General features: G+C 43.3%; 1 protein-coding gene across 7 annotated transcripts in view; it reads right to left on the bottom strand.

Moving 5' to 3' along the window:
* WBP1L (WW domain binding protein 1 like) overlaps window positions 1-18404 on the bottom strand; it is a 39628-nt gene extending 21224 nt beyond the window's left edge. The window contains exons 1-3 of one of the 7 annotated variants that reach the window (XM_085307647.1): window positions 3955-4137; window positions 2698-2826; window positions 1276-1575 (exon numbers count right to left, since the gene is read on the bottom strand). Coding sequence is in view for 3 of the 7 variants with exons in the window: in XM_085307622.1 (XP_085163748.1) it covers window positions 18155-18274 (120 nt within the window). In the remaining 4 variants the exon portion in view is untranslated. Of the gene's footprint in view, window positions 1-1275; window positions 1576-2697; window positions 2911-3954; window positions 4139-18154 lie in introns of those variants that run through there. The other 6 variants (XM_085307656.1, XM_085307634.1, XM_085307622.1 and 3 more) reach the window with 6 other exon arrangements.
* Window positions 18405-18830: the final 426 nt, after the last annotated feature.

The raw sequence follows: 18830 nt of genomic DNA, 5'->3' as shown, positions 1-18830 counted from the left end.
TAAAAAAAAAAAAAAAGACCTAGTTATTTCACTAATCGCATTACTTGCAGACAGCAGTCCTTTGCTTTCGGCACCCAGCCGCACCCAGGACAACAGAGCAGGATGGATTTAAGCAAGTGACCGAAAATATTTTACGTTCTTAGTCTAATTTAGACTCTCCTTACTCAATTTCTAGACCAGCCAAAACTCGTTTTTATTTCACAAGTTCACACCACATTAAAAATGCTTTCAAACTACAGCCCTTATCTATGACAACTTAAATGATAAACACTTTTTCTTAGTAATAGCAAAGAATGAAGGCTTAGATGACACAATCTTCAGAGAAAAACGTATGAAAACTATGTATTTTGAGTAACTCAGGGTCTGAACCATACCTATTCTTTATGTACCCAGAGTAAGAGAGAATGGAAGTGATTATCCTTATCTTAAATACACGCTAGAAACAACAAGCAGAAAAACCTGTATTTGATCCTGCTATTTATGAGTTACCACTCAGCTTTTACTCAAGTTCACATATCAGGCTATATGGATGGGCATATAGTGTTTATTAGCCCTGCCCGTCATCAACTGCTCCCAACTGGGCAAACACAACACGGAAGATAAGGAAAAAAAAAAAAAAAAAAAGATGATGAGCATCCCTGTGCAGATAAGAGGCTTGAGCAACTGTTGCTTAGAGAGGATAATAGTCTGCAGTGGCACATCACGTAAGGGACGTACCTTTGCAATGTAAAGGCAAAAGCCATCCCTCTCAGCAAGTGCTGTGTCTTTGGTAAGGTGAAGTGGACGGATGCACCTAAGTCTGGTAAAGGTGAAAGCTGCTTTAGTTGCTGCAAGCTACTGGAACCACAGGTATCGGTGTCTGCCAGCACCACAGGAGACAAATCCCTGCGAGGCTGCCTCATGACCGACAGCTGAGGCCGGGGAATAAATTCGGTCTGGACTACATTTCTTCAGAATATACCCTGAACAAATTTTAGTTTCCTGAATATGAAAGAGAAACTCATGTTAAATGCAAACATCGAGCTCCTCAAAGTGTAATAARGAAGGAAGGAATTATGCCTCCGAACTGTCCCAGGCACAATAAAGATTGCCAAGAGGGAAAGTCTAATCCACAATATTTATTGCTTTGCTAATGCCAGCATCAGGAGAATCGTATTTAAAACRGCAAGATTAATCACCCACAGCAAGTGCGTCTTTACCTAGGAAAGAAGCCGAACCTCCAAGGTTTTATTAACCTTTATGCAAGGAACAAATTGGTTTATTGCTGCCATTTACCTCGGAGAAACGCTCACGCTATCTTTAAAGGGACACTGGCCTCTCCAGCATCATGGACGCTCTGATAGGCTTTAATAAGAGCCGGTTTCATTTTTGTTTATTGCAAGTTTTGCTTTCAGACTCCAAGAACAGGCGCTTCCAGCACGTGAAAGTGTTTACTTCTTTAGCGCCTTGCCAGAAACTTCCTAGCTGCCGTCCCGGCCCTTCTGCACCAAAGATACRCTTCCAGGAAACGGCAGCGAAGAGTGCCGACAAGGCTGCGCTCCCTTCTCCCTTTTTAAACCACTGAAACGTTTTTTTCTAACAGGAAAGAAAGAAAAAAAGCTAAGAGCCCAACATGTTAACCTTCGTTTTGTTTTGTTGTCTTTTTGTATATACGCAATGAATTGCATAAGCATGCTTAAGCTTCCACCTGCAACCGTAAGGGGAAACGCTTGCTTAAAAATGAAAGCCAAGATCCTCCACAATCATGTTTCCTGGGCCGGGAGCTTTAAAAATACACCACATTGCACTGACGTCAGACAGAGCTGGCCTAGCTTTTTAGGCATTTAAGTATTACCCCCTTTGCAACATGGACTTATGGAAAAAAAAGTCRAAGAGTAAGGAACTATAAAGATCAATATTTCTTCCTCCTTAGCACACCACAGCAAATACTACTGGTCACTCCAGAGGAGCAGGTTYGAGGTGCAATCACAGTCTATCAACCAAAGTAGGCATGTAAAACGGCTTAAGAGCCGGTCTTGGTTTTGACCCAATAAATGCAATGGTAGTCGATAGCGTTATCACRTGCCCGGCAGCCCATCTGCAACGCCGCTGGGTCTTGGGGAAGACGGATGCAAACCGGCCCCGGGCCCGCGAGCTGCGGCCCAGGAGCAGCACCGCTTCTGCCGAGTGGAAAGAGCAAAACAAATAAAGACGTCCCAGACACCCAAAAGCTCGCAGTCCGAGTGCAAGCGCAGGAGAGGGAGGCGGGCGCACAGCGAGATGTTCCTGAATTCCTCCCCCAGTTTTAATTAAATAGCACTGGTCGCTAACAGCCCTTCCTTCCTCTCRGCAGCGGGCAAAGTAATTTCTCAATACTACAGCGCACGATCCTAAATATTTAGGCTTTAAATTGAAAAAAATGATTAAAACTGAAGTTCAGGCACCTCCCCAAGCAGCTCTTTCCCACTGTATCCCTCACCAGGGGATAAAAATAACCAAGAGCTTTGCTCAGCTGGTCTCGAGACAACACCTTTTTCTACTTCCTGTATCTGCCTCTGCGCTGAAAAGCTGCAAGCAGAGAGAAAAAGCCCCATTTAGCCCTCCCCCCCCGAGATACACGGGTGTTCGCGGTCGGAGCAAATAAAGCTGAAGTACACCTAACTTTTGGGTTTGCACCTTACGATCCCACGAGCCTTTTTAAAAGCAAGACGGACTCACCTACAAAAGCACAGCTGTGGTACCAGACCCAACGTGAACGTTTAAGCTCGCTGTGCGTCGCTGCGGGCTSGGGGTTACCCAGAGCTGCTCTTAGCCTTGGTGCCTGAACTCCACTCCTCGGTTCAGCTCCTGGATTTTTGGGGAAAGTCTCTTTGCCCAGTGTGCTAACAAGTGAGCTGTGATTACAGCTATTGCATTCACTACGAGAAGGTCACTGTGCTAGAGGTAGTTCCTTATGTAAAACTGTTTTCAGATCAGCAGGGTGGGAGGGAAGGGGGAGCTGCATTTCACCAAAAACTAAACTGATAAGGGGGGAAAAAAAAAAGACACAGCAGTGTTTACTCAGCAGTGTGTTGTAAGTCCTTTTGCCTTCATTGCAAAGCAATGAAAGTAGGTAGTTTTAAAATACGCTTCAGCTCTACCTTGAAATATTAATTCTAAACAAGAAACTTTATCACGTAATATCTATTTATTGTGGATTACAGATCCTGGCAGCACTGGAAAGAGTTTACAGTTAGACTCCCCCCCCCACCCGCCAACATGCCTCCCAGACCAAAAAAAGGTTTYGCTCTCCCTGAAGCCCAAGAACAAATAGTTGGCACCCTCCTGCAGGCAGGGAGCAGCTGGGCAGTTGCTACCRTTTCTCATTCCACTCTATATTACCAGCTATTAAATTATCCCAAGTTTCTTGTTCAAGCAGAAACTCCCCAGAACATTTAATAAGTCACCAAACCAGGGCTCACAGCACACTGCCCTTTTCTGTTTGGCCACCTTTGTAAGTGATATAGAGATATATAAATAGAGATATATCACTTTATATATTAAAAATATGGAAATATTCAAAATATTGCCCGCGCAAGAAAACTATTCAGAAGTTTGGCACAAGTTTTCCAGTGATGTAAACACGTTCCTGTATTAAGGACTGTGGAAAACACCCTTGAAAACCAACCAAGCAGAAACTCTCCAGGAAAGCAACAGAAGGAGCCACCGCGCTGCTAATCCTACAACAACAACAAAATGAGAGAGTTTCCTTTTTGGACTAGCTATTTTGCTCCTTCCCTGCAAGTCAAAAAGCAGCTCTCAGGCTAGCACGCTGCCCGAGCRATTACCACTGGTGGGGAAGTGCTGTTTGCACCCTTCTCTTTTGGGAAAGCTAGAAGTCATTTTGTTATTAAAAAAAATAAATAAAAAAATTAATGTAAATAAGTTGCATCCTCCAGCTGCAGGAGCAGCGACCGCCGCGCTGAAGCCGGTTACCTGTCTGAGACCCAACAGGAAAGGCATGCTGCAGGCTCATCGTCCACGCCAGCGCCTGCGAACAACGGCATTTAAAGCCCCACGGGAACCATTTCCTCGGCTGCTGTGGGCAGCGCGCGCCTGCGATGCTATTTAACCCAGGGCTTCCTCGGCTGGGAATGCAAAGTAAACAGGGTCCGGGGCCACGGGCCGCACTCGCTGGCTCCCCCTCCACCTCCTCCTCCTCCTCCACCTCCTCCCACCCCGTGACATCTCTCCGACGCAGACAAGCTCGCTGCTCGCTGCGGGGAAATGACATCAGGTCGGGCAGTTCTGCAAAAAGAAAGAAAAAGAAAAAAGCAGCACCCCAGGACCTTAAGAGAGCTGCTGGTCGCCGCCAGGCAGCTGCCGGCGAGCGGAGGGTGCGCGTCCAGCGGCGCCCCGGGCCGGCGAGCGGGGCCGGCGCCCGCCGGGCGCCGCACGTGCGGGAAAACCTTAAAAACGCCGGCAAGGAGCGACGGAGCCTCCGCGGCAAGAGAGGCGCCGCTGGAGAAAAGGGACGCCCGCCCCAGCAACGGGCTCGGCGCCGCGGAGCGGGCGTTTGGCAGGGACCTCGGCAGAGAACGCCGACGGCCCCGGCGGCGGGTTTCCAGCTCCCCTCTGGCTCAYCGCACGCTTTCATGCCAGCGGGCAATTAAGCCTTATAAACAAATTTATCATGTGGGACGCAGGCTGGCATTTCTTGTTTGTCCTCCCATGAGCAAGGAGTACAGCAAGTTCCACGGCAACACAGGAGATGACACTGCAGAAGGGAATCTAAATTTAACTCCCTTTTATACCTCTACTTTTAAAAGTTCAGCGACCTCTTTTTTTTTTTTTTTTCTTTTTTTTTTTTTCTTCCTGGTTACAGGGCAGCTGCTCTCGTCCATCGCACAGAGCCAAGACCCGGCTGCRCCCCGGCCTTTAGCACAAGTTAACACCACCGTAGGCTGGGAGACTATTTGAAGTAGCACTTATTTTAAAGCACTTTAAAGCCACCGTATAAACTTGTCAGTTAAAGTAAGCACAGCCCTGTTTTTCCCCAGAAAACAAGCACGTAAGTGACTTCCTGATGGATACCAAATGTCATGAGCCAGCAACAGGMTTTTCCAGCTTTTGGTTGAAAAACTCAGTATTTGCTTTTCCAATCACATGGATAAACACCAATGATATAAAAAAGCAGCTTTCTGTTTTAGTAATCTCTTCCGTAGCCTTATGCTGCCCTTTGAAATACCCGATTTTGGTGGCTGCTAGCACATTCGTGGCTCTCGGGGCCGAGCCCAAGCAGCATCCCTAGATCCCAGCTGTCCGAGGGACCAAAGGGACCAAGCTGACCCTCTCCCTACACACGCTCGAGGCAAAGCCTCATTCCACGATCTAAAATCAACACACAAAGGGATATCAAAAGCTGTAACTCAGCGGRAAAGCACAAGCATCCTAGTTAACGTGTGAATTTAGTAGTCTTGAAAAGATGGACAAGAAGATGGCTTGCAAACATGCAGGACTCCTCGAGAGCAGCAGTCGCCCTCTCTTGTGGCTGCTGAGGGACGGTGGCCAGTAACGTGAGGGGAATAGTCCACAAACCTGCTATAGATGACTCCAGARAAAAACCTCTACAGAGGTAAGAAATTATCCTCCTTAGTCCCAGCAGTTGCAGCAGTTAGCCCATACTTTATCAATCAATATACTTACAGTCTTTTCAAAACATTTCAGTTCTCCCAATCTTTGCAATTGCTTGGATATTCTGATTTATATCACTTTTCCCYCTCCTCTTTTTTAAATTCAGAAGTCCTAGCCCCTGTAATCTATCCCATGGCAATGAGCCTCATAGACAGCGGCCGTGAACAAAAAGTTCCTTTCACGACTAATGAATTCAGCATCTTCTAATTTGACTTCCATGTTATTAACAAGTGGGAACAGAAGTCCTCATCTATCTTCTCACCCATTCATTACTCTGTACCTGTCCGATGGGGAAAACAAAACCAGGCCACATCCGAGCTGCTCCAGACACTCCTACCAATTCTGCTGTTTGACAGGAGAGTGCCAGCAATGAAAAGTCCAGACTCCTTTGAGGCCCAAAATAGTTTTTGCTAAGAGTAACTTTTTGAGCTAGTTTTAAGGTAGTTTTGAGCCCTCAGTAACATTATTTCTACTTTTTCCTCTAGAGGAGGAACAAATGATAACCACAGGTCCAGCATGCTTTTCTTCACAGCAGCAAAGTTATGGCCAAGCCAATGTAGTTGTAATGCCAAAGTATTYGCATAATTTATTTTGTATGACCACTGTTTCAATATCCAGATCTGCTTGGCAAGCCCAAAGGTCCTAAGAAGYTTTTAAATCCTTAGTCGCTGAGGAAGCAGGGGACTAAAGAGTGGAAATTGCCCTATTCAGAGATGATACCAACTGCTTCAGTGGGGACAGAGTCAGCTCTGTCCCACTAGTGTTCCCAGGTTTGGTGCACTGATGTTAGGCTCCAGTTTCARTCTCGCATGGATAATGAAGTCACTGAAAAGCCTCATCTCTGTCTCAGAGCCTGCTAGGAGAGAGAAGAGGAGGAGGGAGGGAGGGAGGATCAGCTGTTCAACATTGAATAGACTGCCTCCAGGAGGGCTAGCATGTCTGGGGTGGTACAGGGACACCAGGATGGCTCCATGCTTTTTGGCACTACAACTCTTGTTTTCCTTATGCCTGCATGTGCAAACAAGACCTTTGGTAATGGCTCAAGAGGAGACAATCTGCTCCAGACAGGGAAGAAGACAGAGCCTGTAAACAGTAACAAGATCCCCCAAACGTGGGGTTAAGATGGTAAGCATCTGCTCTAGTTTTAGAGTCTTGTACCATGTGAGTACCAAAAATACAGCATGTGTGTGTCCCTTGGTCACATCATCACAGTACACAGTCTCATCCCCAAGCTGCCAGTGCTAGTCGGCTTACCAGCACAACCTTGATGGAGGTCTTAGATGCCCTACTCTTAGAAGCGCCATTTGTTTTCTCTCCAAATGACAGCAACTCGCTATTTTTAGTATTCATCTCATGTCTGCTCAGCATTTCCCTTGGGCCTTACCCTCATTTCACAGTGTTGGTGCCAGCTCCCACAAAGCAGTTTTTTAGTGCCAGAGGGGTTTATGCCAAGTCTGCCTGTCTTGGAGCCAAAATGGCAGCTGGCTTTATTGTTGAGACAGGAGTTGCCAAAGCTAACGGCACTACTACCGGGGTGACTAGCACCGATTTCAAGGTTATTTTCTTCTTTGCTCCTCCATTGCTTCTAGACTTCAGAGGGCACTGTTGCTCCAAATGACCTTCTGGGGTCCTAGGAAGTAGATTTTTCATCAGGGTCTAAGGCAACAAGCRATTATGCCAGCAGACATCATTTTAATTTACAAGTCCTCAATGAGGCAGATTTGTACTTGGAGCAATCATCTGGGATGCAGCCCTGCCACTGCTGGGCCCAACTACGGCAGAAACAAGTCCACTGCAGATGAAGCAGGACTCTATCTCTTTTTACCTGCAAATGCAAAAAGAACCTACCCAAAAAACAAAGAACTAAAGATAAGGAGGGTCATGTGGCATTTCATTGCCGAGATACACCTGGAGACAGCAGTCTGAAACAGAAGAGGATCAGGGATCAGCCAAATTCAATTGCTCTGAGCAGGAAGACAAAACCAAGAAAGGTTATTGCCTTCTGCTCCTTTAGCACTCTCAGAAGCGACACATRCCACTCTGCAGAAAACTACTCTTCAGATAAAATCTGACATCAGGCGCACGAGGCTCAGATGTCAATAGTGGGATACACCCACGCAGATGCAAATAGAGAGAAGAGCAAGTAATCTGAAGTGATGGTAGCCCTGCAACTTAGAAAGTATTTTAATACTATCCTCTTTTACTTTTCTTATGAAGAAAAAAAACCCAGAAAACAAAAAACAAACACATACTGGTCAGAAGGTCAGAAACAGCAGCCCAGATCTTCCTTCAGCAATGATGCAGTTAATTAACCTAATGAGATATGCAATTCGTTAAAAACGCTGTCTCRTCATATAGGATTTTGCCGTGATACCTCTTACTCATACAGTCTGGTCAGATCTTTAAGTTCCTTTGTCTTTTTTGAGCTTAAGTTTACATCTTGAACAAATTTAGAAAAGCCCCAATAAACCAAGAAGTCTTGTTTTCCTCAGCTGGTTTTATAAGAAAGAGGTTGTTTTTAYTGAGTTCTGAGAATTAAGTTTCTGTTTCCAGCAGAGCATCGTTTCTATATAGTCTGTACCCTTCTGTGAAAAGAYCAGATTTTCTGGGAAATAATTTAGGAAAAAGAGACAGCAGCAGCTGTATCTTTCCCACCACACTGCCACATACCACATTTCGATAAYGTTGCACTGCAAAGTAATATTCCGTAAATTCTAATGAAGCAAAGACAGAACTCCTCTAACTGCCCTATATAGGTACAGCTTGGAGCACCTTCGTACTAGTGTCCCTGGACTTTGCACTCAAAGCTGTGCCTTGGCACCATCCCCATCGATACATGGGTTCTGGRCTGCAAAGATGACTGACTTTAAGATACACAAACCACAAATGACTAGTTTAACTGAGTCTTTTTCCTCCTAGAAAATCCGCATAGATTGGAATACAGTACTCCAGAAGTTAAAAGCCTGTCAATTAATCTGATAGGCTAGGCAGTACCTAGAGTTTTACATGATTTCTAGCATAAAACTAAACCGCTAGAGGAAGGCAGAGGCTCAGAGTTTGTGGTTAAACCCTGGCACAAATAGTAGAGGAAGTCTTTCCACTCAGCATATTCTGACTAGCAAAACACAGGAAGAGTAGTTCTCCTCTTCCAAAATGAAGAGCACTAAGGAGTCTATACATGTATCTTCAAAGAACCAAAGTGAAGAATAAAAGGAAACCACAAGTTTAACTATTAAGAAAGTTCAATACCACAAGCATTTAAAAGATCACAGCACAACAGTATTAAAGACTTCACTTTTAAATCACTAAACAAAACACTAAGTAAGAAAGCAATCAGATCTTAACTTCCACTTTTAGAAACTTTAAAGCATGCATCTTCTGGGAAAAACCACTTCAGAAAGCCTCATCTTAAAGGCACTCTCATRTTTTCAAATTTGAGTAAGTGTGATGGTCAGGAGCTCTCTGAGTATTCGGAAGAGTGAAACATGAACTCCTCTCTTTTCGAAACACTAGATTATCAGCTAAAAATGAGGAAGAAAAACTGACACAGGATATATTTAAGTGCAGATTCAAGCTTGAATTTATTCATGTCTATGAAACAGCAAGAAATATCAAGATCTTAAAGGCCAGTCTTGCCTCCGTTACAACGCTGGTTCTGCCTCGGCTCCTATCTTTACGGAGAAGATGGGACAAGTTCCCCCAAAGCCCACGTGCTTTGTTGCTCTGCCRACCATCACAAAGCACTTTGAGGACTGCCTCAAACAAGGCAGGCCCTGGAAAACGTGATGTGCCTAAAGCAGAGAGCTGCCAGATCTAGGTTTCCAGGTACAAATCAAGTTGGTTCAATTGAAGTGTACAAGGCAAGAGCTCCRCGCCTCTGACTACCAGCTCCTCCACTCATCTGCAGTTCCCCTTTCTCTAGCAATTTTCCCTGCACATAAAACAGGGTGACAGAAAGTCATTTGAGATATTACAGCAACAGGACTCTAAATACAACTAATCTTTACTCTGTGTGCTAAGCAGTATTGATAGCAGTTACCCAAATATTTCCTGTGCACTTCAGTTCATCTACAGGCAGCTCCTTGGACAACTAGCAGTTATGTAAGAAGTAACAGGCAGCTAAGAGGAAGCTATGTCTGAGTGTCACATTTCAGCATCAGCCCTGGTATTASGTACTTTGTGCTCTGCTCAAGCATTAAAAGCATTAGCGGCACCTCGAATGACAGCCGGTTTCTAAATTTCGGCGATGCACCCACAAGCTGAGCAGTTTTTCCATTCCAACGGCAGATGCCTTCAGCACTCTGGTCTCCTACTGCATGATATCCATAGGGTTTCCCCTTAGGTATACAGGTAACRTACGCTCCACTTGTGTGCGCAGGCATGCTTTATTTAATACAGTTAAACGCCCAATAATTAAAAACTCATTTCAGCTTTATCTCAGGAAGAAACGCTGATCAGTATAACCTGCCTTTATAGGTATTATCTTATCCCAACTGCTGTAATTTCCATTAGTGCTTGTTATTCTGCTGGCAGATAGAGCAAACACTCCCACGGCCATAATGGCGCTGAAGGAGGACAGGGTGACCCCACCGCCTTACCTGCTTCACACATTTCTCTGTAGAGTGAGGGGAAGGTTGGGGAAAAGAGAAGGCTTTGTGCTTAGATTTTCTTGGCTTAGTATCTGGCTTTCAGAYATGCATTTGATCTAGAGCAAAATACCAGCAGCCTCTTTCTTTTGCAATCATTCTTTTATGTTCTCCCATAGCATAAGCCAGCTAGTCCAGCTGCATTAGCGTAAGGAAAATAGGTATTGAGATCATGCTTCTTCAGACCCAAAACCAAAACAACTAAACCATACCAAAACTTGACAGACATCCCTCCATTTCCCAGAAAGGTAATTGTGATTAATGTGCAGTAAAACAGCAAGATTTTTTAGAACACTGTCATGAATCAGTTATTTATTTTTTCTCTTCAAAGTGAACAATACACATTTCCTCAGTGCTCATAAAACTCAAAGACCTGTGGATGACTGCTGAATGAACAAACAAACTCTAAGGCAAGGAAGTCTTTTCAATTTTTAGAAATATCCACTCCTGACATATCGTAAGCTCTTAAAACAGTATTTYCCCCCTGAAGTGGGTAACTTGGGGAATAGGAATTCTGAACATCTACTTTAGAAAAACAAGCCCAACCCTCCTTTGCTGAAAACAAATGACAAAATTTCCCATGGATTTCATTGCAAAGACCAGACCTGCAATTTGCAAAATCATCAGACCACTGAAAGAGACTTCTTCCAGGTGACAATGCCTCCAAAGGGACATAAAGAACTTGGGGAGGRACAACAACTTTTGTGAGCAGGATTTAATTACAGCCTGGCTATTGAAGCATACTCTTTTCAGCACTTGTTCCTTAACAGAGGCTTGAAACAGTCAGGACTGTTCAGACATGAAAGACGCAATCCCAGAGGCACTAGGCTGGAAAGGCTTGAGAAGTCACTCAGTCAATCAGATTACTGAGAAGGACTTGTTGTACCTAAAGCATCAACATTTGTCTAACTCGTTCTTAAAAAGCCTGCGCTCAGCAGTGATCCCGCTGCCTTGGCAGGCAAGCTGTTCCAGTGCACCGTGTTCTTTAAAAACAAGAAAGTTCTTTCCTGTTAACATTAATTCAGGACATTATTGCAAGATAAGGGAGTAATTTTTGTTCTTCGCCATTAAAAACAGGCCAACTGATCACTGTTATCTTCTTAACAACACAGCTCTCCTGGAAAACTTATCCATTCCTCTATAAGCTGTTTTGAGAAGACAGGTCTTTTTCAAAGACCACAGGGATTAAATCTCTTGATTTTACTGCTCTTTTCAGTCTACAACTATAACACATCTTAAAATGTGGTGTTCAGAACTGTGCACATCACTTACCAATATGCAGCATTGCAAAGTATCTATATTTGACACTTCTATTACTACATCCTAAAAGATTTGGTTTTGCAGTAGCTGCACCCAACTGCTGATAAATCCCAACTCCTAAACCCCCTTTGTTTGACTTTCTTCATCTAATGGTATGCCATGATTTTTCTTACTGACCTTGGTTTGAGGCCTTCAGACCAAATTCTTCTTCTGCCTACAAAAATACATACAACCCTCCAGCTGCACGTTAAGTGCACTGTCTCCCACGCTGTTAGCACAGCAGCAGAGCAGACCCCTCCAAGATCCCACAGTAACCACCAAAGACTTTTCTGAGCGTATACGTCAAATCCTCTATATTACCATTTCAGAACACAGATCCCTGCTCCACATCCTGTAAGCGATGAGCTTCCTCACTCAGATCAAGCTGAGTCAGCTGAGGCTGTTCCTGATAAAGCCACACCAGTTACTTCTTTATTTATAAACACAGATGTTTATAAATTGGAACAAATATAACTTTGTTCCAGTACTTTACTGAAGACTGAGGTTGGGCTGAGTGTAATGCAGAGAGGTTTTTTCCCCCCTCCTCCTTTCAAAGAGCAGGTTATACAGCAGCCTGTTCTCTGCTAGCCTCAATGAAAACTGCTAAATTTAGAAACTGCTATGTCTRCATCAACAGACCCTAATGAATTCACCATTTTTAACCTTTCTTTCCTTATTCTCTTCCTTTACTTTGACCTCTTTATATTTAGTATGCATTTTAATCAGCATTGGATTACAACTAGGAATTTGTGGTTTTGGTTTTGGATCCCCCCTGCCAAGGCACAGAAGAAAAAGCAGACCCAGACCCTTTCAGTCTCTGTAGTAGCGACTGAGTTAACTGCTTTTCACTTCCCCTGTTAAATTACAGATTAATACCGTCCTTAATTTTTACCGCTAATGCCATATTTGCAGAACTTTTTCTTATGCCTTTGAGGGTTCCTTGCTAGCTGCAATACAACTATTGCACCAAATGGTGCACTACATAAGCAGCAGAGCCTTTAATGTCCTTTTGGTGTCCCAAAAAGAGACTCCGCAAAATGCTCTGGGGACTCAGTTAGGAACCCAGGTCAGTAATGGAGGTAAATCAAAGCTTTCCCATTATCGAGCACCGTGGTGCAGGTTTAGTTCTCTAAYGCAAGTCGCTACGCAGCTCACGTGCACCCTAACAGAAAAGTCTCCGGGCTTGGAAAGCCATTATCGTGCTTTAAGAGCRCTACAGCGTCGAGCAGCTGAGCCTCTGCACAGCTCTCCCGCACAGCCCTGCTGCTTCCTCATTAATGCAAAGCRTTGCTGTCAGATTGCCTGCAACTGCCTTTAAAATGACCCCGAGGGATAACCAGATTTCTGAAAACTCTGCGAACGCATGGCAAAACGCTCCTTCCCTAACGCCCCAGGAGTGGAAGGACGCACCGGTGGCTCCTGTGGTCTATAAACTGCAACTCGCCTGCAAGTCTCTTTGCTGGTTATGGCAGCTCTCACCAGATTTTCCTTCAGCTCCTCCACTTTTTGTGTCTCTCACCTAGACGATAGCAAGAAATCTGAATGTATGCAGACACCAAGGCTGTCACTTGTAAGTTATATCTTCAGGTATGAGAAATGCCACTTAAATCAGGGATTCAACAGAGAGCCTGGTTGCTGAATCAGGTTCAAGTTGCTGAAACCTGATGACTGCCAGACCTACCTGCCAGGTCTATAAATCCTGGTATTTTGCAAAGTAATAGTGCAATCTGAAATACAATTTGCTTCTGAAGGACAAGTTGTTGGCCTAGAGGTTTTGATTTATTTCTGAGTGTTGCCCCAGCCTGGCTGACTGCTCAAGCAAGGCGCACAGGCGCCCAGCTGCCGATATGCCACTACGGACACCAAAAATTCAGTAAAGGCACAAAATGCTAATGCCAGCCCAAAAGACAACTTACAAGAAGTACAACACAGTCCCTCAGAGACGGTTTTACCTGGCTTAAGCCTAGCACCAAGCAGAACTTTTGCACAAGAGAGTCATTCTTGGCAAGAAATTACATGGGTGGTGAAATGTCTCAGAAATCCGGGCATCTTCAAGATGCCAGCAAAAATACAAGAATTTGACATCTAGAAGGAAGGACACTACCCAATATATTTCCCAACACATTCACATTTTGAGAACTACAGCAAAAATTCATTTTGTAATAATTCCTTCATGAGACAGTTGAGCTTTAGTGATCTAGAAAATTGTTGATAAATCTCAAGAACTGAAAATATTCTCTGCCGCACATTCTCATACCTTTCCAGGGAACCTTGATGTTCAGGAGAATATTAAGTACGTTAAACATTTTGCAGACTGTTTACAACCTAATGGCTCCAAGCGTAACCTTAAATGCCATTCTACCAAGGGTTTGCCACATTCAGCAATTCTAGCAGAAGAGTGCTAGAGCCTTCCAGGTAGACCTCTGCTATGACTCTTACTTTAGTTCTGTTCAAGCAATTTCACATAAAATAGTTAAGGTATACTGATATCAGCAAAATGCTGCTCAGTATCCAGCCTGTGTAAAACTCAAGGTTGCACTATTAAGTAGTAATATTATTCCACAGACTTGTAGTTGGAAATGTCCACAGGTACAATCAAGGCAGAAAATCCAGCCTCAGTGCTTATTTAAACATTATTTCATGCTTAAAACTCATTTTTTTCAGGAAGAGAGATTTTAAAAGAAATACTTTTATCCTTCATTAGAAGACAAGGGGGAAAGGCATATGGTTCCCACTGGGTACACCTACCATAAATCAAGTTAACTTTCTGGAAGCTTACTACTGTATATACTAAATGAAAACAAAGCATCTCTTATGACTTCACAATTAGAATTAAAAGGCAAAAAACTGCAGGATTTAAGGTTTTCATAATAATGTTAGTTTAGCCATGTTATACATCCTGAAAGCTTAAAATAGTTATATATTAAGGAGGAAAGAACATTACAATCAAAGTTAACACTTATGTTAAAAATACTCATGGAAAAATAATCTAGCTGTTTGCTTTCCAGAAGCTGCTATTTAATCTTTTTTACTTTTTTAAATTAGAAGAGGACTTTGCAGAATTATAAATAAAACAAAGCTCCATGTGACTTTCCCATATGTAATTTTTTAACAGCCAAGTGATTTCCTCTATCCCATTCCAAATGTTTGCATACAAAGGGAGTTTGCCAAGTTTCTACTGGAGTATATTTTAAGCCAAATTTATAAAACCAAGAAAATAAAGATTTTGTTAAAAGCCTTTGATCAGAGATAAACCTCATAAGAAAAGTTAAACTGTGAAGGGAAGCAAAACTAGAAAAACAAAACAACACAACCCACGTTTGGCCTTCAACTTGCGAGGGATGTCAGTGTAGCAGTACAGAAGACGGGGGGAACAATGAATACCAAAATTAGCTTGACTAAGGTTAAGAGCAGTATATTTAGCCTTCCTGCTTCTGCATGTGTTCTGAAACATGAAAATATTCATTGAACTAACAAGCAGATCTCACCCAAAAAGTGAGAAGAGAAGGGTTAAGAGAGCATCTCACTCGTACTCCTTTGGGTCCAACTGGCAGATGTGGTGTACGGGAGGATCGCCTGGTCTGCTGCCATCCCTGCTGTCTTTGCTCCCACCACAGCAACAGCTCCTGAGAAAGCCCAATATCCGAATGGCTTCTGCTCTACCTGTCTTATCCAGAAGGCTTAGGTAGGTGACCCAAAACCAGGCCTCCAGCTTTCTCAAGGCTGAGACATCCTGCCCCATCTACAAAGAACACTTTGGAAGGGAAATCTGAGCAGCCCTTCCTGGCTGGAGGAGGCAGCACGCCAGGCTGAAGCATGCGTGCTGGGATGAGAGAAGGACGCCTCTGCCAGAGAAAGAGGACGAGATACAAACTGGTCTTCACCAGAACACGTAGGGCAGCYTCACAAGGAAGAAAAGAATGTCACCTGCCACGTAACATTAAGATTGCTGTGTTAGACTGCATGCGCCAAAGTAGAAATGAGAGACATATTCTTCCCAGTATACCAGAAGATATCTTTTCTGGTCTGAGCTGCAGTACAGCATTCATTCCCACTGACCTCACTTTTCCCCTTRGATGAGGAACACACCCACTCTATCTTGATCAATGCAATCTCAAGAAGTCCTTCATTGCAYGGAACGGCTCAGTAAAGCAAATCTGGCAGCCTGTCAGAAATCCACACTAGGACACCTTGAAATGCATGTTCTGTTTGATCGACACCAAATCTTACTAATATCTAAATACTTCTTTGACACCAGAGGTAGGAAAGCAGCWGCCACGGACCACTGACAGCTTGCAGTGTCACTTCACAGGTCAGACTGTGTCATGAACACATAGCACCAAAACTTCTATTAATACACAGCATGCACATCAAAAGGGTTTAAAAAGCCTATTCAACCCTAACCAGAGAAGGTGCTCTCTGGTCCTACTTAAAGTTGGAAAGGAGAAGAGGAAGAGATCTATGAGCCAGCAACGTGCCCTTGTGGCCAAGAAAGCCAATGGTCTCCTGGGGGGCATTAGGAAAAGTGTTGCCAGCAGGTGAAGGGAGGTGATCCTGCCCCTCTACTCAGCCCTGGGGAGGCCTCATCTTGAGTACTGTGTCCAGCTCTGGGCTCCCCAGCACAACAGAAACATGGAGCTACTGAAGAGAGTCCAGTGTAGGGCTACRAAGATGATCAGAGGGCTGGAGCATCTGCCCTAGGAGGAACGGCTGCGAGAGCTGGGCCTCTCCAGCCTGGGGAAGAGAAGACTGAGGGGGGATCTTATCCATGTGTACAAGTACCTGAAGGGAGGGTGTCAAGGGGACGGGGACAAACTCTTTTCAGTTGTCCTGTGTGACAGGACAAGAGGCAATGGGCAAAAATTGAAGCACAGGAAGTTCTGCCTGAACGTGACGGGGAATTTCTTCCCTGTGGGAGTGACAGAGCACTGGCACAGGCTGCCCAGAGAGGCTGTGGAGTCTCCTTCTCTGGAGATCTTCAAGGCCTGCCTGGATGCAACCCTGTCTACCATGCTCTAGGTGACCCTGCTGAGCAGGGAGGTTGGACTAGATGATCTCCAGAGGTCCCTTCCAACCTTACTAATTCTATGATTCTATGATCTATCTTTATTAACTGCAGTCTACTTCAGCCATGTTTTATGCCTGCACACCTCCTAAATTTACAGTTACTTCCTGTTGACTATTATGTTCTTCTGCAATCTATTTAATCTATTTTCAAAAGACAGATAACACTTTTTGTTTTTCTTTTTTTTTTTAAAAAAAAGAAGAAGAAAAGAAAAATTCTGGTCTTTTTACAAGCGCAGAACCAGGACTCAAAATGACTTGTGTTCCGTTTTAAAATTGCACTGGACTTCTCATCTGGCAAAGTTACAATTTCATGTTCTTTGATTTTCTATCAGCAGAGTAAGAATAGAATTTACCATATCAGAGGCAGTCATTAATTCTTGTAGATCACATCTATTATTTTTACACTATGCAAAAGACTTYGCATGTTTTTAATGCTAGTTCAGTATATTAGTGTTTGTACATGTATTAAAACTAACAATATTCAGATCTAAAGTTAAATAAGATATGACAAGTTTCAGAATTGGACACCAAGATATTTTAATTTCCCCATAACGAGGGAAAATTAATACAGATCAAGTCATCCTATTTGTGCAAACTAACAATTGTTGATGATAACCRTATTTTTAGGGCAAATCTCCAGTCTCCAGTGAATTATCAGAGAAAAATGTGGCAACTCACTCTTGTCCTAGACCAAAGATTGAACACATTAAGATTACTATGTTCTTTTTCACTCCTGCAGTATAGCAGGACAACTAAAAGCATACCTCAATCTAAACATGAAGGATTTCATTGTTAACTACAGTAAATAAACGCAGATTTCAATTTTCCCTTCTAACTTCTCAATCTTGCCATGCCTCAGTTTTTTAAAAAACTGAGGTTTCCTTTGCGGTTCAGTAACTCTCCTCTTTTAGTCTCCAGCACAGAGATGGATGGCAATTTATGAAGGTTTCCAGCCATACAGAGAGTTTGGCTGATTTCACAGCTACAAGCCAAAAAATAATCAGACTCTTAAAATCCAAACGGAAGTTGTTTAGCAATACTCCTTTGTTATGCCAGAACCTTAATGTTGCCATTATAAAGCAAATCGGCATTAAAAAGGGCAAAAATAAGCTCAATACTTCTGACATATTTGATTGTAACAGAATACTCTAAATAAAAAGTAATAAATATAATGCCAACAGTCTCCGAGATAACCAGGGAACTGGTAGCAATGAGAGGCATCAGAATGAAAATTAATGCTCTCATAAATTTCTCCCAAAGTGTCAGGGAAACAGAACTCCATATGACTAAAGACTGACAGCTCCCTCCCCACTCCTTGCAGTAATACACACACATTTGTAAGACATACAACATTAGAATCTGTTACAAAAATGTCAGTGATAACTCAAGTTTCCACAAGCAGTATTTTTTAATACCATAAAATACCTTTTCTTCCCCTTCTCCATACCCCAAAAATACTTTTTGTACTTGAAAATACAGACAAAACTCACCAATGATTTCCCCATGGCACTAGATGCATGGGAAACTATGCAACAACTTTTGGGGTTGGGAAGCCAGCTCAGACAAGTCGGGAACACAAAGAAAGAGAACACTTGTACCGGCTTCAACATCTCTTCTTCATATCTTGAGGTCTCTGCTAACAGATTCTAACAACCAGGACACCCGAATTCATACTTCAGCATCTTCAGCTTCCTTCCTGAAGGACTCCAGCTATTGACTCCTGATAAGCTGCCAATCTGGTCCCTGAAACAAGCCAGAGAGCGTTCAGGAAACATTCAGGAAAAAAAGTGGGAAACAAAAGGCGGTTGCAGGCAGTTCCCAGCACGCAAAAGAGCAAGCCAAATTCACAAAGTTTTCTGTATCCCAACATACCTCAAGGAGATTGCAAGAACTTCCCAACTTCAGAATAATGAACCAACAAGGACCTTAACTGCAAAAAGCATGAAAGCCCGTATATCCAAACAGAACTATTTCAAGCTCTCTTCAGACTAGGGAATATACAGCCAACGAGTTAAAACTAATGAGACTCACTTTGTAGTCATAAGTACTAAATTTTGCTCTAAACTGAAGTCCACGCTTCTTGACCACAAATCTGAAGTCAGAGGTGAGATTTAAAAGTGAAGCCTTAAACAAAGATTTTGACAATAATGCTGGGAGGGGAAAAAA

The sequence above is a fragment of the Rhea americana genome, unplaced genomic scaffold (assembly GCF_003343005.1).
Source record: "Rhea americana isolate MKP2758 unplaced genomic scaffold, rheAme1 scaffold_104, whole genome shotgun sequence".
Taxonomy (NCBI): domain Eukaryota; kingdom Metazoa; phylum Chordata; class Aves; order Rheiformes; family Rheidae; genus Rhea; species Rhea americana.
The sequence above is the reverse complement of the archived record's forward strand: the minus strand, read 5'-3'. Positions and strand labels throughout refer to the sequence as shown.